This window comes from Astatotilapia calliptera, chromosome 1 (genome assembly GCF_964374335.1).
Source record: "Astatotilapia calliptera chromosome 1, fAstCal68.1, whole genome shotgun sequence".
Lineage (NCBI taxonomy): Eukaryota > Metazoa > Chordata > Actinopteri > Cichliformes > Cichlidae > Astatotilapia > Astatotilapia calliptera.
Window position 1 is genome coordinate 15035381 of NC_137422.1, and position 25866 is coordinate 15061246.

At 40.3% G+C, this 25866-nt stretch overlaps 2 protein-coding genes across 4 annotated transcripts in view; both read left to right on the top strand.

The window, feature by feature from the left end:
• pla2r1 (phospholipase A2 receptor 1) overlaps positions 1–11139 on the top strand; it is a 31820-nt gene extending 20681 nt beyond the window's left edge. For 2 of the 3 annotated variants that reach the window (XM_026164690.2, XM_026164697.2), the window contains 10 exons: positions 614–731; positions 848–987; positions 1756–1897; positions 2071–2306; positions 6229–6421; positions 6547–6681; positions 7634–7756; positions 7832–8008; positions 9965–10000; positions 10242–11139. In XM_026164690.2, coding sequence (XP_026020475.2) covers positions 614–731; positions 848–987; positions 1756–1897; positions 2071–2306; positions 6229–6421; positions 6547–6681; positions 7634–7756; positions 7832–8008; positions 9965–10000; positions 10242–10459 — 1518 coding nt within the window. In that variant the 3' untranslated portion in view covers positions 10460–11139. Of the gene's footprint in view, positions 1–613; positions 732–847; positions 988–1755; positions 1898–2070; positions 2307–6228; positions 6422–6546; positions 6682–7633; positions 7757–7831; positions 8009–9964; positions 10001–10241 lie in introns of those variants that run through there. The other variant, XM_026164707.2, reaches the window with a different exon arrangement.
• A 1437-nt stretch (positions 11140–12576) lies between these two features.
• The window catches only part of ly75 (lymphocyte antigen 75), a 32426-nt gene continuing 19136 nt past the window's right edge, over positions 12577–25866 (top strand). The window contains exons 1-6 of the mRNA XM_026164751.2: positions 12577–12802; positions 14180–14551; positions 17030–17203; positions 17693–17854; positions 18872–18991; positions 19588–19728. Of these exons, the coding sequence (XP_026020536.2) occupies positions 12706–12802; positions 14180–14551; positions 17030–17203; positions 17693–17854; positions 18872–18991; positions 19588–19728 (1066 nt within the window). The 5' untranslated portion in view covers positions 12577–12705. The remainder of the gene's footprint in view (positions 12803–14179; positions 14552–17029; positions 17204–17692; positions 17855–18871; positions 18992–19587; positions 19729–25866) is intronic.

Here is a 25866-nt window from a genome sequence, read left to right on the forward strand (position 1 = left end):
CTGGATTTCAGACAGGGATGTTGGGAATGTTGTCAAAATTAATGCAATTATGAAGGCAGAAAAGTAGCGTTGGAGTTTGATCCAACATCTAATGCCATCTGGAAAGTATCTAATTGTTGCCTTTCTTATTTTTTTTGCCTTATATGCTATAATTCCATGTATGTTTATGCATTTAAAAAATTGCTGCAATTATTTCCTACTTTCCTCGAAAACTCCAAAAAAATGAGAGGTGAGAGAGGCTTAAGACTTTTGCACAGTACTAGAAGGGAGAGAAACACGATAATAACAAAGAGACTCAACCTTTTGGTTCATAGTTAATGGGGCTTGAACTCCTTAGTCAGAGAAACCTTAACTGCTTTCAAAATACAACAGAGACGCTGTCATTTCCTCGTGTAACGCGACCAGATTTCTCTCAAATTGAATCAAGAAGCAGAGCTCTTGTTGCTGAAACTTTCCCTTTTTGTTAACCAGTAACATTGTGGTTGCATTACCTCCTCCCTCCTACATGCTTTGACTTCTGTATCTTTGAGTCGTGCACACTCCAAACAACAGTCCTGTCAGTGATCTGGGATTTGCATTCATGTTTTGTGTGTGTGGTTGTGTGTGTTGGCAGTGTCTCCTGCTTCACCTCCCTACCAGTCCAAAAGAGGGAAAGAGTTGGAAAGATGCCCAGTCCATCTGCTCTTCTTTTCAAGGCTCGCTAGTTGCCATAGAAGATGAGATTGAACAAGGTAGAGTCTTAGTGAACTGCACAACCATGCGTCAATGATTCGCTGCACAATCACTGCCTGAGAAGACAAACAGCTTTATTTCCACTTTTTTTCCTGTCATGTCATCATTTCTGTAGCCTTCATCACCATGTTTCTCCAGGGAAGTGCTGTAGGTGTGTGGATTGGGTTGAGAGATGAGGACACCATGAAATGGACCAATGGGAGGCCAGTCAGCTACACCAACTGGTCTCCAGTAGAACCAAAGAACCCTCTCAATGTAAGCTGTAGAAAATACCTGAAGTTCACTTTATTAACTGCTAGAACTGCTAGCATATTCTTAATATATGAGCTTGTGACTGTGTGAATATGTAGGAAGTACCTTGCTTTTTGTCCTGTGAGAGCTTAGTACATCCAAGTTACAGTCATTTTATATTAGATAAGGAGAAATAGCACCTCCCACTGCTGTAAAACTGGCCCTTCCAGTGCAGAGATTTGAAGGAAGGCACAGATGATTTGGGCATGTGCAGAGGAAGGATAGCGGAGAAAGGATGTTGAATATGGAGCTGCCAGCCAATTAGGAAAGGAGGAAAACCACAGAGAAGAGTAATAGATGTAGTGAAAGAAGACGTGTAGACTGCTGGTCTGATAGAGGAGGATGAGGGGAAAGAGTGAGATGATGGCAGCCCTAAAGGGAGCAGTCAGAAGAAGAATACAAAAAAAAGAATAATTCATTAAAGCTGTGCAAAATGTATTCGTTCATCTCATTACTTTGGCTTTAGACACTTGGAGTATGAATAAAGTTGATTTGATTGCAGTTTTTGGGCTCAAGTCGTGACATTTTCATAGTTTAAGTCTAAAATTTTGTTTGACTTTATTAAATATACTAAAGTTATCGTATTAAAGAAAATCAGGTGATTCTGGGGCAGTCAACTGGGAGGTAGTGATTCATTGTTCCTGAAACGAGCTTGTCGTGAACAGAGGTGACACATGCTAATAAATGTGCTATTGTCAGTAGTTCTTTAGTAGTGGTTCTTTATGTTCTCAGGAAGACACGTGGCTCCAAGGATATACTGATGAGCCTCTGTGTACTGTCCTGTCCAACAACCACAACTTCCACCTGACGGGGAAGTGGTACGACGAGAAGTGCAGCGAGAGCGGGTATGGCTTTGTATGTCAGAAACCTCAAGGTAAGGCTCCCTCAGGTTCTCTATCTTTGGTTTTTGGTTTTTTGCTCTGAAGGTTTGGATGGATGGATGGATGGATGGCAAAGCTAATTAGCGATCCATTAGCTGTGTATGAACTAATCCATCATGCTGAACCTTGAGTTCTCCCCACACTCCTCCCTGCTTTCTTGTCACAGATCCATCCAAACGCCCCACCCACTCGTATCACCACCTTCTCCCAGAAATTATTGAGTACAGGAACCGCAACTACAAGGTTGTGACTGGCAACCTGAGCTGGTACGACGCGATGAATAAGTGCAAAGGCCATGATTCTGACCTTGTGAGCGTTACAGATGCCTACCACCAGGCTTTCCTTACTTTCCTTGTCAATAGATTGGGAGCGCCGCACTGGATTGGACTGTACAGTGTAGACGTATGTACCTTCTATCCTCTTATCTGTTATGTACTGTATACAGTGGGGCAAAAAAGTATTTAGTCAGCCACTGATTGTGCAAGTTCCCCCACCTAAAATGATGACAGAGGTCAGTAATTTGCACCAGAGGTACACTTCAACTGTGAGAGTCAGAATGTGAAAAAAAAATCCATGAATCCACATGGTAGGATTTGTAAAGAATTTATTCATAAATCAGGGTGGAAAATAAGTATTTGGTCAATAACAAAAATACAACTCAATACTTTGTAACATAACCTTTGTTGGCAATAACAGAGGTCAAACGTTTACTATAGGTCTTTACCAGGTTTGCACACACAGTAGCTGGTATTTTGGCCCATTCCTCCATGCAGATCTTCTCGAGAGCAGTGATGTTTTGGGGCTGTCGCCGAGCAACACGGACTTTCAACTCCGCCACAGATTTTCTATGGGGTTGAGGTCTGGAGACTGGCTAGGCCACTCCAGGACTTTCAAATGCTTCTTATGGAGCCACTCCTTTGTTGCCCGGGCGGTGTGTTTGGGATCATTGTCATGTTGGAAGACCCAGCCTCGTTTCATCTTCAAAGTTCTCACTGATGGAAGGAGGTTTTGGCTCAAAATCTCACGATACATGGCCCCATTCATTCTGTCCTTAACACGGATCAGTCGTCCTGTCCCCTTGGCAGAAAAACAGCCCCATAGCATGATGTTTCCACCCCCATGCTTCACAGTAGGTATGGTGTTCTTGGGATGCAACTCAGTATTCTTCTTCCTCCAAACATGACGAGTTGAGTTTATACCAAAAAGTTCTACTTTGGTTTCATCTGACCACATGACATTCTCCCAATCCTCTGCTGTATCATCCATGTGCTCTCTGGCAAACTTCAGACGGGCCTGGACGTGCACTGGCTTCAGCAGCGGAACACGTCTGGCACTGCGGGATTTGATTCCCTGCCGTTGTAGTGTGTTACTGATGGTGACCTTTGTTACTTTGGTCCCAGCTCTCTGCAGGTCATTCACCAGGTCCCCCCGTGTGGTTCTGGGATCTTTGCTCACCGTTCTCATGATCATTTTGACCCCACGGGATGAGATCTTGCGTGGAGCCCCAGATCGAGGGAGATTATCAGTGGTCTTGTATGTCTTCCATTTTCTGATGATTGCTCCCACAGTTGATTTTTTCACACCAAGCTGCTTGCCTATTGTAGATTCACTCTTCCCAGTCTGGTGCAGGTCTACAATACTTTTCCTGGTGTCCTTCGAAAGCTCTTTGGTCTTGGCCATGGCGGAGTTTGGAGTCTGACTGTTTGAGGCTGTGGACAGGTGTCTTTTATACAGATGATGAGTTCAAACAGGTGCCATTCATACAGGTAACGAGTGGGGGACAGAAAAGCTTCTTACAGAAGACGTTACAGGTCTGTGAGAGCCAGAGATTTTCCTTGTTTGAGGTGACCAAATACTTATTTTCCACCCTGATTTACGAATAAATTCTTTACAAATCCTACCATGTGAATTCATGAATTTTTTTTTCACATTCTGTCTCTCACAGTTGAAGTGTACCTCTGGTGCAAATTACTGACCTCTGTCATCATTTTAAGTGGGGGAACTTGCACAATCGGTGGCTGACTAAATACTTTTTTGCCCCACTGTACCTCTGTAGTGTGTTTGTGTGAGATATTACTGTGTGTATCTTTAAACAAATTCTTTTTGGACATACACAGACTGCTTCCGATACCTAAACGGCTTTCTTGGTTATGTGCGCCTGGTTAGCCTAAAGGCTAAATCACAATCACCAGGAGGTTTTTGTCAGCTGTTTGGGGAATACACATTTTTCCCTAGCAACTAGATTGTCACACAGCAGTCTCTAGGCCTGTATGACTGGGGCCATCTTCACGTGATCCTACACACATCACACATCAAGTTAGCGCCACATGGTTAGTGGTCACGTGTCTGCAAAACCTCAGTGTGAAGAGTTCAGAGTTATGCAGTACATTTTTTGTTAAAAAGCATTTCTACCAAGCTCCTGTCTTCAGATTTAACACATTCAATTTAATTGTTATTAAGAAGGAAAACTTCAAAGATTTAACTTCAATTAACTTACATTTGTTGTTTTTTGGTGGGTTTTTTTTTTAAATGTTATTATCTTTTCCAGCAAAGCTCACTTTGTCCTTGCACACTTTGTTTTTTTGCAGAAAAGTCCACTTCTTTGGACAAGACTAAAAGGTTACAGATCATTAAGCATGCAGATGAAAATGTTGCAAGTTGTGAAAGCAACAGTGAGAATGAAATACTGAACGAAACAATCAGTATTAACCTCAAAGCACAACCACATATGATGACACAAAACGACAGCACATCCTTATTGCTGCACACTAACAGAATAATAAGCAATAAACCGAAGACATTACACCAGACGAAGCACTCAGAGTGCAAACCTTTCCCAAGGCAGCTCACTCAGTGGACAGTATTTGCTTTTAAGTAAACAGTATTTGTTTTTGTACATATATATATTCACCTTGTTTTCCTTGCTCCTTTTAAATGTACTTTAAGATCTTTGTAGTTCAGAAAAAATAAAGCATCTTGGGATCTGCTTGAAAGAAAGGCAGACATGAAATGCAAAAGTGATATCAGACACCAAATATGACATGATATTTGAAGGAAAACTAAAACGTGATACTTAGAATCCCCATACATTATTCTCTGTATGCCTCTATGTTGTCGGTACAAACATTGGCAGTAAGAAACAGTCTTAAATAGCTCCATAAAGCTGTTGATCTGTTGATCTCAAAGAGAGGTCAGAGGTCAAGTGTGACATGACATTTTAAATCTTTATGCACTACTTTCTATATGTTACACACAACACACTTATAAGGCTTTTTGTGAGTTTTAAATAAATCATTAAGTTGGCCTTGAAGACTTCGGTGGATGGAAGCCAACCTTTAATAGCTTCTTAACATGAACCCACACTACATACCTTTTAGCAGAATGCATTAAAAACTTTTCAAACCGTTATGTTTACAACCAGAATGAGCCTCACACATGTAAACACAACCAAAAAAATATATCCTCCTTGGTGTATATATAGTGTACTGCTGTCACACAGTTGAGATAGCATTGTGTGCCAACTTCCTACTTTCTAACAGTCTGAACAATCAGATTAAAGGGACCTGTTTCAGTGTCATGGGATCTGATTTGTGACTCCTGATAGGTGAGGCTGTGGACTTCTGCTGACAAAGGGAAGTGATATTTAGACGTTTCTGGGTGTGTGGGATTTAGCGGAGTTGAAGCAAAAGCATTTGATTATCGTTTACTAGAGGACGTCACTCTAGTTAATATCACTGTCTTATTCCTTAGTGAGACTTCTGTTGGCGTGTTGCCCATGTAGAGATCTCGTGGGCACGTGTTTTCCCGTCAGTCTTCCTAGCCACTGTAAAATATCGTGAGCGTCGAGACAAATGAACACAGTGTGTGTGAGGAGCCGATTTCCTCTATTATATGTATTTTATTACTCATGTTAAAGATAAGCCAGCTACTCATTTTTATTGTAGGGTCTGCCTTACAGTATAAAGCGCCTTCAAGCGCCTGTTGTTGTGATTTGGTGTTGTATAAAGAAATTGAATTAAATTCAATTAGCAAATTTTAGTCAGTAATACATTGACCGGTAGCTAGATGCTTCCTCAGAAACATATATCTCCTTAAATAAAGTTTTTTTATTTTTAAATATATAACACAACAGATGGTTTTATGCAGTAAAATATAGAATAAAATGTGTGTTGGGCTGAAGAAATACACCTGACACACTGGTAGAAAGCCAGCGCTAATGACAGTTTATCCACGCGAGCGTCAGCACTGATTGCAGGAACATTTTGGTTGCTTCTTATTTAAAGTTAAGTCATGACTGACACTTTGTGACTGTGCTTCCTTACAGAGCGGCATCAATTATCAGTGGTCGGATGGCAGCGACACAGTGTACACGCACTGGGACGCAGCCGACGACGATGACGACTTTGAGACCGGCGAGTGCGTGTACATGGACGTGAATGGAGGCTGGCGGCGAGCTGACTGTGAAACACTGCTGCCAGGAGCCCTGTGCCATGTTCCCCAAAGTCCCTCCAAGCCAAGTCGGTGCTACTTCAGTGAAAATCCGTGCACCCGACATTGCATCTATTCAGCTTTTGGTTTCTGTAGTTCACAGCGGAATGTGTGAAAATACCCATTTCCTGCCTTCTCCTGCTGTCCCTCGCAGGCAATAAACCGTTAACCGCGAATGTGATGGCGTGTCCCTCCACATGGGTGAAATTTGGACATGGTTGTTACAGCTTTGAGTCCGTGGCGGAGAAACGTAGTTTTGAGAAGTCAAGAGAGCACTGCAGGAATAAAGGTAAGCTATTCGTCGGATATGACTTACAGTCACTACCAACGCAGCTGCTATCTGTTAATGTTTCCAGACCGATAGCTGTAAATTATCTTATTTCTCAGCTGTTTTTTCAGACTGTGACATGACGTGTTGCTTTTTGAGTTTCTTTAACCTGCTTTACTTTGTCAGACAAGTTCTATTTAAGTGATTTCTTGATTCAACAGGTCTGCCAATAATCAGGCCTGGGTGTGGCTAGTGAAATTAAGTGTGGTTAATCCCAGTTCATTCATGATTCACCAAGGAGAGGAACTACTTTTTCAAATAGGGACAAATAGATCTGAAGAGCTTTTTTCCCTTAATAACTGAAGCCATCATTTTAAAACTGCATTTTGTGTTTACTCGGGTTATCTTTCTCTAATATTAAAATGTGCTTGTTTATCTGAAACATCCGAGTTTGACAAAAAATCTCGAAATCAGAAAAGGGGGAGATACTTTTTCACAGCACTGTAGGACCACATGCAGCACCTAGATTAATGAAGCTTAGCTGAACTTGGCAAGAAGTTCAGAAGCAGGATGAAACAACGAGCCTGTCTCTCTGCAAAGATAACATCCACCCACAGCAATAAAAAGTAAAGTGTAAAGTTAAGCTGTGTTTTGTTTTGTTTTTTGCGGCGGGTTATTTGTCTGGTATTTTCTTTGATTTTTTCCTTAAGACGTCTCTTCTCGCCTGCCAACTTCACAGTTATAACAGGACAGAGCCAAGTTGTTGTTTCACCCTGCTTCCTATCTTCTATCTCTTCTAAGTCAGGCTAGCATTCTCAGCGTATCTGCTCATATATTGCATTGAAAAATGAAGGTTAAATTCAAACGTCTGCCTTTTAGTAAGAAAGCAAATAAATATTTTCGTCATATTCGCATTCCTTTGCAACACTAATTATCGTGAGTGTGTCATGTTTCTGTTTTTGTCACCCACTAGTCAACACCTCCGATGTCCTGACCATTGAGGATGAGACAGAGAACCGTTTCATCATGGAGCAGCTCTGGTCATCGAGGCTCCTTCCCCAGACCTTATGGTTGGGGATGCACTTCAATGTTGACAGTAAGAGTCAGTCGCTTTTCTGTACCATCAGATAAACACAATGTCGTGTCATTAAAGTGAGGAATCTGCTTTTAGCTGACTCTATGGCCTGGGTAGATGGTTCACCAATGGAGTACACCAACTGGCCCCACAAAGGTCCAAACCCCAAGCTGCTGACTGAGGATTCCTGTGTCACTACTAGGGTAGTTGATGGTACTTGGCACTTTACACCGTGCACAGAGCGGCTTGGCTTCATCTGCAAAATCATCTCAGGTAACGTGAATCAGAGGCTCCCAAAATCTGCACCTAAGTCACAAAGAAAATAAAAGAACTGACATTATAACAAAAGTGGAGTACAGAGAAGATTAGATACAAGACATAAAAGTAAACTCCTTGTTCACTCTGCTGGAGGAAGATTTGAATCAAACTCTAAATATTATTTCTACGTCTTTCAGCTCAGTGTTTTGGCTTTCCAACTGACAGCCAGTTTTCAGTGTTTTGGGTGAAAACAGTAGAGCAGCCAAACAGCTCCTTCTGAACACAAATCAAGCAAGCAACTATTTGGTGAAGTATTTTGCTTTCTCTTGGAAATCCATCCATCCATGCTCATCTGTGTTTGCAGCTCATTTTAATGCTCTCAACGTGGACAAGTCAAACTTCAAAACAGGGAAGGCAGGATAGTTAAAAGTGCTATAACCCTATGCAGAAGGTTGTGCTCATTCTAAACAGATAAACAGCCTGGAAACTAAATTTGTGGCTCCTAAAGAACACTACCACAGGAGGCATGTGTAGAAACTGTGAGCATTACACTCACTGCCCACTTAATTCATTAATATATGAATTTAAATATCTTATTAGAAAGTCACATGGCAGCAACTTGATACATATAGGAAAGTAGACGTGCTGAAGTTCAAAACTGAGAATCAGAATGAGGAAGAAAGATGACTTAAGTGACTTCAAATGTGTCATGGTTGATGGTGATGGTGATGGAGTAATCTGAGTAATTCAGAAACTGCTGACTAACTACTGGGATCTGGGCTTTAGCGAGTATGACCCTAAAAAGAGCAAATAGCAAGCAGCAGGTTTCTGCAAAAATGGTTTGTCAAGTCATGTCAGCTTTATTTATATAGCACATTTAAAGGACATCAAGTGTCGGCCAAAGTGAAAGTGAACAGAGAGACAATATAATCAAATAAAAATAGATAAGATAAAAAACATTGTAACACATCCATATATACACACACAGGCAGACTCTTATATATACTTGTTTGTAGAAATATACATGTATGTGTACATATGCACATGCATATACAAAAGTGTACACATACACACACAAGCACACATACGTGAACATAAAATACATGTATACATATACACAGGCGGAACAGGCTTGAGTGACAGATGCCTAAATAGAGAGAGTTACAGTAGTCAAGACGTGATGATATGAAGGCATGGATAACGGTTTCCAGATCTTTAGATGATATTTTTGAGTTTAGAAATGCTCCTGAGTTGGAAAAAAATGCCACAAACAACTGAGTTTATTTGTTTGTCCAGCTTGAGGGTAGAATCGAAAATGAAACCAAGATCTTTTACATGGGGATGTACATTAGCTGATAGTGGGCCCTAGTCCTTTCTTATGAGACTAACAGACTCTTGCTTACTGAAAAACTCTGTCGATGTCAGAGGTCAGAGAAGGGTAGTCAGACTTGTTCAAACTTATAAAAAGGCAACAGTAAGTCAAATAACCACAGGTTACAAGCACATCTCTGAATACACAACAAAGGGTTACAGCAGCAGAAGACCACACCAGGTGCCACCCCTGTCAGGCTACAGTTTGCGGAGGTTCACCAAAATTAGACGTTAGAAAATAGGAAAAATGTTGCTTGGTCTGATGACTCTCAATTTCTGCAGCAGCATTTGGATGTTGAGGTCATACCATGGACTAAACAACATAAAAGCTTAAATCCCTCCTGACTTGTATTTACTGGTTCATTGTGGTGGATTCACAGGTTTCTTTGTTTGTCTGTTTGTTTTATATATTTAGCTCTATAGAAATGGTTAGAAATCATTATTGAGACCTAAAATAAATCAAATGTTCATATTGATTCTTTTGATAATTGTTGCTGCACCGTAACATAACATTTGAAAGCATAAACTTTTCCTATTTATTGATCTTTGCTGCATATTCTCACCTGATGAGTTCAAAACGGTTGTGCATTTCTTTTCCAGATGGAAATACTGAGGTGGAAGTGAAACCGCTGAATGGTAAAGTGCATTTCAAGCTAAATAACTTAAAAACATTGAATGTTTTTCCGTAGGTTTGATATGTGTGAGGACGCTGTTTCATGTTGCAGGGCCGCGTTCAGCTGGAAGCTCAAATATGTGGCTAAACATGCTGACCGCGATTCCTGCTGCAGTGTTTAAGCCCTTTGCATGCTATTTAATAAGAGGTTCACACATTAAATTTAGAGCACGACTACATAAGAGCTGCTGTTGTGCGTTTCAGGTTTGCATCACGGTGTCATCCCCGCTGCTGTGCTGGCAGCGTTGCTAATCTTTATCCTGCTGGCAGGGGTAATGTGGTTTCTGTACAAGAGGAGCTCCGGACGTTTCCAGCGGCTCCCCACGCTCGGCAGCGCTTATTTCAGGCAAACGGACTCGCAGGCTACGGAGTCAGATGGAAACGTTCTCATCGCAGACCTGGAGCCTCCCTCGGGAGAGTAGCACGCGTTGACTTGTTTCTTCCTCGAAGCCTCTGCTGTCCTCCCGTGCTCCGTCACCTTGTCACCGTCAGCTACGGATGCCGCGCTGCACTGTAAAACTGTGATGCTGACTCCTCAGGACAGTGGTGAGATGATGACGGCAAGCAGTTTCGAGCGCGTCTCTAGTTTTCATTTACTCGCACCATTTAGGTCACCAAACACTTGCAAAGACACTTGAAGGCCACGGACTAAGAGATCACACAGACCAAGAAGGGACGCTAAAGAGCTTTGGACTTGTTTGAAGAGGTTCCATTTGATGTCATCCGGGATTTATTCTGTTATGATTTGTAAACAGTGTTAAGGAGAATAATTTAAGACATGCTCTTGGGCTTCTTTTCAGGGCAAAAAGTCACTTTCATTGTCAAGCATGAGTACGATTCATGATAAAATATTCTTTACAATGATGCTTTGTTCATTCAGACTTCTGTTGATGGGTCTGTATGCATGGTACAGTATTTTGTCAGTATTACTTATTTTGTCATTTTTTATTCTCTCATGTGTACGTGCTGTATGTTGGTCATGACCAAATAAGTACTGGGACTGAATGGATTTGCTTGGTTCTGGCTGCTGACGAAAAGAACACAGAGGGATATATGTTTTGCACAGTTTTATTTGTGTTTTAATAAATCGAATTTGGTTGAATGGTTTCTGTTAGTTTCATTATTACTTACTGTACTTTCAATTTGCCTGGTGTTATTTTCTTTGCTTCATCACCTTAAACCCACACTTCCTCTTAGACGGCCAACTTAAAAGATGCCAGCAGAAACCACAGTGAGGTTGTGCATCTCGTATTTAACTATGTTTTGTCTTTTGGGCATTACTATTTTTACCAGAAAGAAATCTAAAAACTTAGATTGACGTGAGGGACAGAGATCAGAGTCCTTACAGACTGCCTGGGGAATAATGTTATTGATATAGTAATGATGTAGGGCCATAAAGGTCATTGTCCTTTTTTATTATCAAAGGAAACCATTCGTGCCTATCGGTTTCCCTTGAATGTTATCTGTTATGTTTTATGATCTCACCCTGAAACAATTTCTTGATAAATTTCTTCACTGTCCTGAGGGCAAACTTTTTTCCTGACATGGTGCCCTTTAAGTAATAATTTAATAATCACCCGGTGTTTTGTTGATCTCTGTAAAACGCACAAACGTCTCGGTGTGTGTGCAGTAATTATCGGTAACGAAGCTGGTGAAATAATAGAGAATAAACAGAAATGAAAGGACAGGTGATCAGCTGTTAGCTGTCACGGGACTTTCATAGTAGATGAAAAAACACCCGAAAGCCCGATTATTCAGGGAAACAACCGAGTGGGTGCGAAATACCTTTCTGGGCAGGGTATGTGAAAGGAAGACGCCAGAAAATAACCAGAAAGTTCACGGTACTTGAGGGCGAAACCGGAAGAAGAACGTCACCACCTTCCAAATTAAAATTTAACGGTTGACTACGTCAACTTTTTTCTTTAGGTTTTTTTTTTTTTTTTTAACAACACCGTAATTTAAAAATATCCGATTTCTGGCTAAGTATTTAAATTTCTAACATAATTCTGGAACATGTTTTACTCCTTTGTCCTATTTTTATTTTTTATTTAAAGTTTCTCAAATGGGATAGCCTAATATCATTTTTAAACTCGTAATTTGATATGTTTTTAAATGTAAATGTGTTCTAATCTTTTTTTAATTGTATCTGATAATACTGATTTTGGTAAAAAAAAATAAAATAAAATTCAAATTTGACTTGGGGTTTCGCTTTATAATGGAGTTGGTTTCATTTCTTACCATGTTGGAAATACCCCTTTTTATATTTATGTAAATTGCATAATTATTGCATAAACATGGGCCTGAGCTGTAATATTTTATTTTATGTGGATGTGGTTTTACATATAGATTTAATATATAATTTTGACTTCTATTAGAGTCCTTCTGCATGCGCCTGTAGTGTCTGCTAGTCTGATCCATCGTGCGTAGCAGCTGTTTATTTCATAACGCTCCCTCTGAAAGGTTTCTCGTTGCTGTTGTTTTATTCGTTAAGCGGAAGTTTGTTGCTAAATTGACTTGGACTCAGTGGATGACAAGACTTTCAACTGGGAGAACTGGGTGGCGTCGGCGATCACTTTCGCTTTGGAGCTCAGTTATCAACCGGCCTAAACTAAGTGCGCCACGCTCAGAGGAGGCTTTATGATTATAACAGAAAGACTCGGTCGTGACCATGCCGAGTCTATCCAGAGCGCCTCTTTGTCTTTGTTTGTTGATATTGTTGGAGGCAGCTGTTCACTGGGGAACTGGTTCACCAGCTGCAGGTTTAGGTGAGTAGATCCGACACTTTGCTTTCATTTCTGTTCACTTGCCACACTCTCATTAAAGTCGCGTCTTCATTCCTCACTTGGCGCAAATGAGCAAAAACTTCTCCCATAAAAGCGCGAACCTAATTTTTAGGATGCGAAACACTTTTAACTGACAAGATTTTGGATTGAGATACAAACTCGGCGTTTGCTTATCTAGATGAATGCTTGTTTATTATTATTATTTTTACTTTGTTTGCTTGTTTTGTTTTTTGTTGTTTTCTTGCCCCCCAGTGTTATGTCTGACAGGTCAAAGAAATCGCTAACTCATCCTTCCCTCCCTCCCGAGCAGCTCCGTAGAGCCAAAATATCGGCATATTACTGCCGTGACACCAAGTCGAAACTGTACTCTGATAGTATTCCTGCTCAGTTGTTCTTTAGCTTCAGCCTGTAAACATTTACCCAGATCACCTTGTCCCCGCCTACTGTCCTCTTTTATAGTTCCCCTCTCTCAGCATAAATATGAAACTCTTTTATGAAGTCAAATGAATAATTCTCGGTGCGGGGATATTTGTGTATATATATTTATTATGTATTCATTTAAACGAGTAGTTTCACTCTAATAGAGCTGTATTGGTATGCATTTACACTGCATATATATATTTTTTTAAATAGCATTTTTTTTATGTGTCAGTCTCAGATCTCTAAGTGGTGCGTGCCCACATTAATCATGGAAACAAGGTCAAAGTTTGAAACGGTGAGGTCTGCCTGTGTGCAATTAAAACCTGTGAGCTAAAGTGTCACGCTTCAGACTGGTTCAAAGGCTTGGTCTCCTTTGAAAAAGAGATGTTAATCTCGAGGGACGTCCCGATTAAATAAATGAATAAATAATAAAGTTTTTGTCACAGCTGTTAAAATTTAGTGAGACACAGTGAACATGTAAGTTAACTTCCATGCAAGGAATGGAATCCAACTCGTTAAAGGTGCTTTCCGGACCTTTTTTTTTTACAAGTGTCAGCCAATCAGAATAAAGTTGGCTTAGAGAGGCTTCAGGTTTTATTTTGTGCTGAGTCATGCAAAGCTACTCTAGAATTAAGTTCAAAAATGAGGATAAAGAGCTGCAAACATCTTCACTTTAATTATGTCTGAGAACTGGTGACAGTGTGGGAACACAGTAGCGATGAGGGGCAGCCAATCAGAGCAAGGCTGCCTTAAAGGGAGTTGAGGGGGCGTTGAAATGGATTGCTTGAGAAGTGGAATGAACTCAGAGGAAGATAAATGATGATTATTTTTGAACTGTGGCTCATGCCAAGCTACTCTAGCACCGTCTGGGGATTAAAAGTGCAAAGCTAAGCGTAATAAGTCCCCTTTAAACTTGTGTTTTCTGTCCTGTCATCACAGATGAGGATGCTTTCACCATTCAGCACCAGAGCACAGGGAAATGCCTGAGTGCATGGGGTTCAGCAAACCTGAGCCTCGCCACCTGCAACTCAAACAGCAAGTCCCAACAGTGGAAGTGGGGTTCAGGTCAACGGCTCTTCCATGTGGGAACATCGCTCTGCATGGCGCTGGACGTCAATTCCAAGATGTTGACTATGTTCGACTGTGGCTCCAACATCCTGCTATGGTGGAGCTGTTTGGATGGAGTTGTTTACACTGTTTATCAGATGGGCCTGGCGGTCAACAACGGCAAAGTAGCGCTCAGTCGGGAAACTAATGACACTTGGGTAAGAGGAGAATCCCAAGACAACATCTGCCAGAGGCCATACCGCGGTAAGTGTGGATTCCTTTCTCTTATCTAAGAGACAGAATTGCTTACATGGACTGGCTGTTTTCTTTTCTTTCTTTCTTTTTTCTGAATAGTGCTTCAGGAACTAATTTGTCAAGAAATTAGTTAAAGTCAGCTTGTGCTTCTGTTGTGTTCACTTCTTGAACTAAATGTGAAGACAGTCCAGGCTTGTAACACATTACACCTCTGGCTCTTGTGTCACCTGACCATATAAATTCTGCTCCCTTTTAAACACACCCTGTCAGCTTAATTGTTGTCAGGCCTCTCAGTTATTGCTTCTTTGCGCTGGGCAACAACACAGGGTGTCAAATTCCAGGTGTTAAACTTGCTCTGAAAACGTAGAGTCTGCCTGTTCCGTTTCTTTTGTTTGTCGTTGTGGTCGTGCAATCGTCTGCAGCATGTCTGCAAGGTGCAAAGGCTCCGTAACGCAGACTTTTACTTTCTTTTCTGCGTTCATTCCTGTTTTGATACACATTCCACCGAACACTGCAAGGTTAAAGAAATATTCAGGTAGTGACCGAATGTTTGGCCATAACATTTTAAATAACTGTGTGTTATTAAAACAGTTTAAGCTCTTGATTAAGGACACTGAAGCTTAGGAGGTGCTCTAGAAGTACATGATGCAATACCAACCAGACCTGATCGACTGCCACGTCTGATCCACGTATTTGAAACAGAAGAGCATCTTGTTTATTGTCATTTTTCATGTCTGCAGTAACATTTAGAGAGAAGTTCTTCTTCAAATGGCCCATTACAGTTTTTCTCAAATGCTAAAACACATTTCACAAACGTTACCACCAGGTCCCCCAATGTCCAAACACAACACCCTTCTCTAAAGCTACATAAACACAACCACACCTTCCCACTGCAAAACTCAAACTCCCACACCAAGAGAGCAGCTCGAAGCTGTCAAAACTGTAAACACTATACACAGCATTACACACTACAGCAAAACAATTGAAAACACAATGCTCAATTTGTGAGAAGGTTCTTTGTTCCATAACTGCCAATGCATATTTTTAGAAACTATACAGTAACGGATCGTCGTAGATCTCTGCAGAGGATTAGGCATTTAGATTTGTGAGTTTCATATGAGTAGTATAAATCTATGGAAAATCCTGCATGTACGTACACTACTGTAACACAACTCAATGCAAAAACAGAATCTATTGCACACAACAGTAATCTTGAAAACATGAACAGGGTGTGAAGTTTTTTTATTTACGTTATTCACACCACACACACACCACAATCACTGTGCGGCATCATGTCGCTGAGCTGTTGCTCGCATCTCGTCCGTAATGATGGTGCGAGGTTGTCTTGCTCTCCCTCCTGGACCTTCTCCTCTCCCATGTTGGCCTTCTCCTCTTCCTCGTTGGTCGCTCCTCTTCCTCCTCTCATTTGAACTCCTCTTCCTCATTGGCCTGCTCCTCTTCTTCCAGGGCCAGCTCTTCTCCCTCCTCTGCATCAAATTCCTCTTCCCCTGACTCTGCCTTCATCCATTGTGTTTGTTTGGAACCTTCAGCATACTGTGCACTCTGAACTTGCTTTTACATGTGGGTACAGCATTAGCAACAAGTGTCTTCAATTTTGAGTCATTGTGTGTAGTGAATGACGCCAGGTGTGTTCCCTGTGTTCAAAGATTGGTGACTGTGGCAAGCATTTTGCATCACATGGGCTTTCATTTGAGGATATGAGCAGAGTTGTTTTGCAACATGTGTTTTAGCAAGGAAAAATGTGTTTAGATTTATGAGTACAGAGGGTTGTGTTTTGTGAATTGTGTCTTCATGTGACATGTGTTTATGGTACTGGAATATGGTGGCTACATTTAGTAAATGTGTTTAGACTACTGGTCATTTGGGTTACAGGATTGGCTTTTGTGTTTTAACATTTGAGAAAAACTGTATTATGTGTTCAGATCCTTTTTGTGGCAATACAGGAAAATTAGTTTGAGTGCAGAGAGCATGAATATTAAATTCAATCACAATGATGATGCAGACTGAGCTGAAGATGCACTTACATGCTACTTTTCGCATTTAACTGAATCAAAACTCCTTTCTTGGGACTTTGTTTCTTTTCTGTCACTTTCTGTCACTGAAGCAATAAACAAAGCACAATTTTTGCATCGTCTTTGATTTCAGTTTCTCCACAGACTTGTTGGGGGTGCAGGAAGGAAGGGAGACGTTGGCTTATAAACAAGCCTAACCTCCCCTTCTTCACATTCATTTATTTATCAGTATACAGGAATTGATCTAAGGAGTAGGATGAGCTGTCTATATTGGAAGCTCACGTTTGATTGTGTGTATTACGGTACGAAGAAGGTGCTTTGGTGTTTGCAGGAGGGCGTCAAATTTCATCTCATCCGTCGCTGCTGTGAGATGATTTACGAGTTGTCGAAATGAAACGACTACCACGGGTTTGAAATAGATCTTTGACTTTGTTCACTTCTTCTCTCGGTGCAGTCATCCATACCATGGATGGGAACTCTGCCGGCAGCCCCTGTGAGTTCCCCTTCAAGTACAATAACAGCTGGTATCATGGATGCCTCCCCGATGCAGAATTCCCTGGAATGTCCTGGTGTGCCACCTCCTCAGACTATGACCAAGACAAGACGATGGGACGCTGTCTGAAACCTGGCACGTTGTATTTTTATTTACTTGTAGTTTTAATGGTTTAATGTTTTTTAACTGTTTCTTTATTCACCAGCCACTAACATATTTATTTTTGAGAGCATTTAAAGCAGAAAAAAAATTTGTGTGGTCATTTCCAAATGATGTCGTTGCACAGTTTAACCAACAGGGCGGGGTCAGCTCCATTAATAGTTAGCACTGTCTGCAGCACATGTAGCGGTATAACTTTAGACTCATGTTATATATAAAGAATATATTCTTATATCAACATCAAAATATTTACCCTATTTAAAAAAGTTACCCTAATAATCTTTTTGTATATTGTTATATTAATATAACAGTTCACGTTCATGATATTAATGACTTAAACATTCTCGTTGCACATAAATGTGTCCAAGCTTAAATCCACTTTTATTTGTTAATATTGAATATCCGAAGCTACATGAAACACAAACTGTTGATACTGATACTGTTGTTGTGTCTTTGACTTTGCAGAGGAGGGCTGCCAGACTCTTTTTACTGGTCCAGACGGCGATTCATGCTATGAGTTTGTCACCAACGGTGCGGTGACCTGGCACGAAGCTCTGGATTCGTGTCGCAGTCAGGGAGCAGATCTGCTTAGTTTCTCTGGGCCCGATGAGCTCAATTCTACAATCTGTAAGACTGACTTACTACTAGTACTTCTATTACTGCGGCTACTTCCATAATACAATTAAAAAAACACAAAGGTTTAAAAAAATAAGTACATTCAGATTGTCTTTGTGACAGAAATGTCTCATTTACAACAAAAAATTGCAATAATGGTGACATGAGCAATGCTCGAGATTTTGATTTTAAAAGAAGTATAAATAAGTAATGAGAAAAATGATTCAGATCGTCACTGTATGAGCAGGCCTGTGCTTCTCAAGGTCTTGAACTATTAGTCACACAACCTGGAAATAAAAAACACACACACAGAAACGCACTTTTCCTACCTTTAGTCAGTCAGAACTAATCCTTCTAAAACAATCCTGTCGTAATGTGAATATTTTCTGTACTGTGGTGATTTCTAAATGACTTTATTTAAAGTTTCTTTCTCCTTCCTTCTATCGCTTTGTCTTTTATTAGTTTATTAGTCTGCTTCTCCTATTTAGTGTTCCTTGTGTGACAAGTAGAGACGTACAGAAAGGAAAAGAATCTGTGAACGACTGCAAACTTTCAGTCTAAATAAGTCCTGGGATTTTTGTTCTTACTTTTTTATTTCTGAATTTTCCAAGTATGATGTCATAGAAGCCACATATTTTTCATTTCCTCAATTTGTTTTATTTATGTCCTTTGCTTCTTAATCGTCATTCTTTGGGATTTTCAGTGGATGATTACAAAAGGGTGAACTGTAAAATGTTCGCCTATACAACCCCATTTCCAAAAGAGTTGGAGCACTGTGTAAAATGTACATTAAAGAAACTGAATTTAATGGTTTGCAAATCTCACAAAATCTTACTTTATTATCATCAGCCTGCAACTGGATGCATGTGATCTTCAGGCCATCTTTTTGGAATTGAGATTGCATCTAAAGAGTAAATGAAACAGCTGTGGAGGCTCAAAGTTCCAACTTGATGATTGAAACTGCATTAGACTTACAATTTCCTTCATTACATTTACTTGTCCTGTGTGCTGTGGTGTTGCATTGTGCAGTGTTGGACGGCCTTGGCAGAATGCCGGAGAGGATGTGGATCGGCCTTCACCAATTAGATACTTCTCAAGGATGGCAGTGGTCAGATGGCTCTCCTCTCTCCATGTTACGCTGGGAACAAGGTAACAGTGAATATGAATGTATTTTTCACCTGTTACTTACCACTCATTCTCTCTGAGAACTGTGCTGCACATGTTCTCATTTTACAGCCTCGTTTGTAGGCTTTGTTTCCACAAAACCAGAATAACACAGTTTCACTTGCCAGAAACACCTGGTCCTCTCACCACACCAAATCTTGCATCAACGCTGTGTTTCTGCTCGTCTATGAAAGGGAGCGTTGGTGTCGGTCAGAGAAACAATGAAACTAGTGTTGTGAAGAAACCCACTGTGCCACACACTGTGACACTGGGACTGCTAATGTTGTTGAATGACCCATTTACAGTACTGAGTAATGCCTGCTAGCTTTTGTAATGTGTATTTCTTCTTAACGAGAGCAAGCATGAATGTAGCATGAAGTATATTGCAGTCATTTAGTTTTCCATTGATATAAACTCTTTGTGATTGCTCTCATCAGCAAGATTGTGCTGGATCAGAGAACTCTGAACTTCTATGTAAAGCACAGTTGATATGCTAAACTTTGAATGATACCCACATCTCTTGTCCTTCTCGCAGTGACTGTTTATTTTTATTGATATTTGTGTGGTTATATATGTAACAGGAATGCCCTCCACCTCCATCATCATTCTGTCAGACTGTGGAGTCCTGAACTCCAAGACCAACTATGAAACGATGGCGTGTAACAGGCGGCTGCCATACGTCTGCAAGAAGAGAGTCAATGCCAGTGAGACAACAACAACAGGTGAGCTGGCTGCTGACGCTCAGCAGTTACACTTCTATTGAGTCATACTTACAAAAAAAAAAGAAAGAAAAAGATTTGAGCGCCGATTTGGTTCACCACATATACCGCAGGGCTTGTTGCGGCACTCTGGGTTTGGTTTGGGGCTCTTTGTTGCGTTTCTTCCCCCGCTTTCTTTCATCGCTTTCCTGTCTAAATCTTCACTTTTCTGTCAAATGAATGTAAAAATAATGTGCTAGGGGGGGTCACGTGGCCAAGCATTAAGATGGCAGCTTAGCGAGGTCGCTCTCAGGACAGTGTACAAACTTTCTATAAAAAACCCTTGCATATGCTGTTAGTGTGGTCTGGAATATACGGCACTGACATGTCAAAAGCTTCATCTGTGAAACAGTGTGACATCTTTACCCGAAGACGCAAGACAGGCGCTATACCATCAACGTCCGACACAGATGCTAACATGGCTAGCATAGCCGAGGTTTTGGATGAACTCAAATCACTCCGGTCGGATTTTGGAGCCAAGTTGGACAGCATCGATATAAGACTGACTGGGATGGCGAGCGCAGTGACTGCACTGGAGGGTAAAGTCTCGGAGGTAAAGCAAGACATATTGAACCAGGGGGCTCATATCGAAGAGGCCGAAGCCCGCATTGCCGAAGTTGAAAGCACACTTGAGAAAACAGAAACGTCACTGAACTCGGCTATCAAACGAATCGCACTTCTTGAAGCCAAAACAGATGATTTGGAAAACCGCGGACGACGAAAGAACCTGCGCATCTTCGGCATAAAAGAGGGAGCAGAGGGGCAACAATCACTCTTCGAATTTATTAACATCATGCTACCTAAGTGGCTGGGGCTAGCGCCCGACAAGTCATTCACACTGGAGCGAGTGCATCGCACGCTTGCCTCCGGGAAACCAAACCAGAGCAGAGCGGTGCTTATTCGTTTCTTAAAATTCCAAGAGAAGGAACTGGTATATCGGGAAGCAAGAAAACAACAAATTACACATGATGGGGCCAAGATCACATTTGCACAGGATCTGTCTGCGGAGACGGTTCGGATCCGACGGGGATTTCACCCGGTTGTCAAACTGTTTATTGATATCAATGCCTTCCGTGGATTCCAGCACAACCCATGCAGACTCAGAATCCTGTACGGTGGGAAGATCCACCTCTTCTCAACACCTCAAGAAGCCGAAAAATTCTACAAGAATCTGCCGAAGGAAACAGCAGAGGATGCTCATCACCAGTGAGTTGGTTAAACAACAGGTTAACCATTAAGACACTCCATAAGACTGCCTCTGCTTCAACATAACCGACCAGTAATTGAGTCACTGATAAGAGACAGATAAAATTTTGAGCTCGAATTTATGTGGGACTTCTGTTACCATAACTGGGCGTTTTTAAGCGCATATTCGTTCTAAGTTTGATTGCAATCGTTTTTGGGTTGTAGATTAACAGCTGAACCTCACCTAAGTCTTTTTTGTTTTGTTTTGTTTTGTCCTACCAAGGGTAAACTTTGCTTTATTGTGGGGGAAGAATCAGTATCATTGTATGGTTAGTGTACACTGTCTGATTTATGGGGTTTTGGAGAGGTCGCGTTGACTAGTTACTCCTCAGTGATGTGGATTAACGCCCTCCAAATAATTTGTTCAAGGGAGGGGGGAGACATTTCCAACAAGGAAATGCAAATGTTCAATCAGAAATTGTTTACAAGTTCTTTATCTGGTATGTGTGAGTGTGTGAATGTATGTGCAAACCTGCTTCGTCAATTTTCCCTTTACTTTGTTTATTTAAGTGAACAGTCTGACAATATTTTATGGAGAGGACAACTAAAGAGAACATTTTGAAGGTTAACATTACGACCTGGAACGTTAGGGGGATACGGAAGTTAGCTAAACTGAAACAAGTATTAAACCGACTAAAACATTTTAACTCTAGGATTATTTTCCTACAGGAATCTCATCTTACTGCATCAGAGATACATTTATTAACCAAAAGATGGCAGGGTCAGGTATATTTCTCTTCTTTTACTAGACATGCCAGAGGAGTCATTACTCTTATACATAAGTCAATCCCATTTCAAACTACGAGGGTGATTACAGATCCAAACGGGAGATATGTAATTGTGCAGGGCCGTATCTCCATGTTAGAAATAAACCTGATAAATATCTATGGCCCCAACGAGGATAACCCATCCTTCTATGAAAATCTATTTCTCACAATATCAACCTTGGAGGGCCTTTATATCATAGGAGGGGACTTCAATTGCGCCCTGGACCCTAACCTGGATAGGTCGTCTCAAACTGACACTACTCATACCCAGACTAGAAAAATACTTTTTAACTATATGAAAGATTTGAGATTAAATGAGGTCTGGAGAACAAGGAATCCAAATAACAGGGAATTTTCATGTTATTCTAGTTCGTATCAAAGTCATTCGCGGATAGACTACTTTCTTATCTCTACAGAGTTATTACCTTGTGTTGAGAACTGTTGGTATAACAGTATTGTGATTAGTGATCACGCAGCAGTATGTCTATCAGTTAGATTGGGCGAAGTTGATCAAGGTGTAAAGCGATGGAGGTTGCAAACATTTTTGTTAAAGGACCCATCATTTGTCAAATTTATAGAAACTTGCATTGATCAATATTTTCAAATAAATAAAGATGAAACCACAGCTAGTATTAGGTGGGAAGCATTTAAAGCTTACATAAGAGGGGAAATTATAAGCTACAGTAGCAACAAGAGTAAGCAATATAACCAAGAATTAAAATCATTAGAAAGGCAAATTAAATCTAATGAAACAGAATTTTACCAGAGCAATGATCCCACTAAACTAAACAATCTGACTATTCTAAGAGCCAGGTATGATAAATTAACAGCAGAGAAAGTGGCAAAAAGTTTAATGTGGACCAAACAATTATTTTATGACCAAGGAGAGAAGGCAGGAAAATTATTGGCCTGGAGGATAAAAAAGATGCAAGCAGAAAAGGCCATCACCCACATAAAGTCCAAATCGGGTATTATAACAACAGACCCTTTAAAAATAAATGAAAATTTCAGAGAGTTTTATCAATCTTTATACCAATCTGAATATACGGGAAACAGAGAAACACAAGATGCATTTCTTGATCAGTTAAAATTTCAAACCCTCTCAGAAGAGGATAAAACAGCCCTTGATAGTCCTTTAACAATAAAAGACCTGTCAGAAGCCATAGACGACCTGAATAGCGGTAAAACGCCTGGTTCTGATGGACTTCCAATGGAATTCTATAAAACATTTAAAAATAAATTAATACTGCCACTTCTTAACATGTATGAGGAGTCATATAAGTCCGGAATACTCCCAGACTCACTGAGATTAGCTACAATAACCCTTTTATTGAAGCCAAATAAGCCTCCGACTGAATGCTCCTCTTATAGGGGAATTAGTCTTATGGGATGTGATACGAAGATTTTGTGTAAAGCACTCTCTAGAAGACTAGATAAATGTGTGCCTAATTTGATAACAGACGATCAACAAGGTTTTGTTAAAACGAGACAAGGCTATCATAATATAAGACGTGTCCTCAATGTACTTTATGAGAAAAACAATAGGGAGGACACTGCGCTGCTATCACTAGATGCGTGCAAAGCCTTCGATAGAATAGAATGGAATTATCTCTTACAAGTGCTCCCCAGATATGGACTAGGTGAAACATTCCTGAAATGGATCCGATTATTGTATACACATCCAACAGCACAAGTTTTAACTAATAATAACGTATCAAAACCCTTTAATTTACAGCGATCAACCAGGCAGGGCTGCCCTCTGTCACCAATTCTCTTTGTGTTAGCAATAGAACCTCTGGCCATAGCTGTGAGAGCAAATGCAGGAATATCAGGGACAAGAATTGGAGGAAGAGACCATCTAATTTCTTTATTTGCAGATGATATTATATTTTTTTTGACTAATCTGAAAGATAGTATCCCTAATTTAGTAACATTAATAAAAACATTTGGAGAATTTTCAGGATACAAAATTAACAATTCTAAATCAGAATTAATGTTTCTTAATGAGGAAGAAAGAAGAAGCCCTGTGGTGGCCACCCCATTTAAGACAACTACAACAGGCTTTAAATATTTAGGCATTAGGATCACTCCAAGCCTCAAGGACATAACCTCAATAAATTATGATCCCCTTGTAGGAGAGGTCACGGAAATGCTAAACCGTTGGACAAACCTGCCTGTATCTATGATAGGCCGGATAAATATCCTAAAAATGACAATTTTACCCAAATTTTTATATTACTTCCAAACACTTCCGTTGCCTCTACCAACTTCATTTTTTGACAGTTTAAACAAACTATTTAACCAATTTATTTGGAATAATAAGAAGGCAAGGCTCCGCTTACAACTACTTAACTTGCCCTATGAAAGAGGAGGTCTCCAAGTCCCCAACCTCAGATGGTATTATATGGCTGCCCAACTAACATCAGCCACCCATTATTTCTGCCCAACAACACCTCCAGCCTGGGTTGACATCGAGCAAAAATCTGTTCCAGATCTTCCCTTACACACTTTTCTATATTCTTCAGACACTAAGATATTAAAAAAAACTACAAGGAACCCTTTCTTGAAAAATACAATTATAATTTGGCATGCAGCTCATAAATATGTGGGCGATCCTCCATCGCTTTCGCAATTTACCCCTATTTGGGGAAATGAAAAGTTCACGCCTGGTAAAAGTGATGGGGGATTTAAAATATGGAAAAATAAAGGCATTCAAAAAATTAAAGACCTATATGCAGATGGCATACTGCTCACATTTGATCAGTTGTGTAAAAAATATTTAATACCCCCAAAGCATTTTTTTAAATATTTACAATTGAAAAACTATTTGTCATCAAAACTGCAAAGGATTGCTGAACTTCCACCATTGACAAAAATAGAGGAGGTATGTGTTAAGAATACAAAAGGGAAAGGTTTTCTCTCTATATATTATAATTTACTGGTGCTTTCCTCCAAAGACTCAGCAGCAGATAAACTGGATGCTTGGAGAAGGGAGATCCAAGAGGACATAGATGAAAATGACTGGAACCAGGCTTGCTTAAAAGCACAAAAACAAACAATAAACACACGCTTTAAACTACTGCAATATAAATGGCTCATGAGAACCTATATAACACCTGTCAAGCTTCATCATATGTCCAATGATATTCCGGACATCTGTACTAAATGTCTAGTTGAAAAAGGAACTCTTCTTCATTGTCTATGGGAGTGTCCTAAAATCCAGGACTTTTGGAAAGATGTTATCAAATATCTGTCTGAAGTGTTTAAGGTAAAAATCCCTTTAATAGGAAAACTCTGTGTACTTGGAATATATCCAAGGGAATTTAAGCAATCGGGGAAAAAAACTAAATTACTGGACTACGGACTACTGCAAGCCAGAAGAGCCATTGCGCTATGTTGGAAGAGTATGGATGCTCCCTCCATGGGACTCTGGAAGAAGGAAATTGCAATCTCTCTAGGCCTGGAAAGACTGACATATATTGCCAAGGGCAAACAATGGGACTTTGTGAATATGTGGAAGCCATATATGACTATTTTAGGGAGTGGAGGTGAAGGACATTTATGAACAAAAAGGAAAAGAAGAAGGAAAGGAGGGGAGAATCTTGTCTATCCAAACCCATTGTATTTTTGTATTGCTGTGAGAACTATGCTCATTTCTACATTTGAATGTGATGTAGGCAGGTTTGATGTATGGATGGATGTGTGAATGTGAGGGTGTTCAACATTTGTTTGTATTGTACTATAAAAAATTTCAATAAAAATATATGGGAAAAAAAATAAATAAATAATGTGCTAATCCTAATGGCCCTGCTAAGCTGTGCTGATACGCAGTAATGCTTTTGAGATGAATTCTAATGTTAGCCTGCTAATAGGTTTACAATAACAATGCTAACAAGTATTCTTAGTTTAGTTTGTCAGCTTGCTAAGGTCTCAATAACAGAGGGCAACTATCTGGCAACTACCACATACAAAAGAAAGATGTATATTTCCCAACTGACCAGGGGTTGCAGCAGGTATACAGCGCTGCACCAAAGATCTTTTCGTGATTGCTTTGACTGCTAGCAGATTGCCACGGTTGCTGATCGTTTGT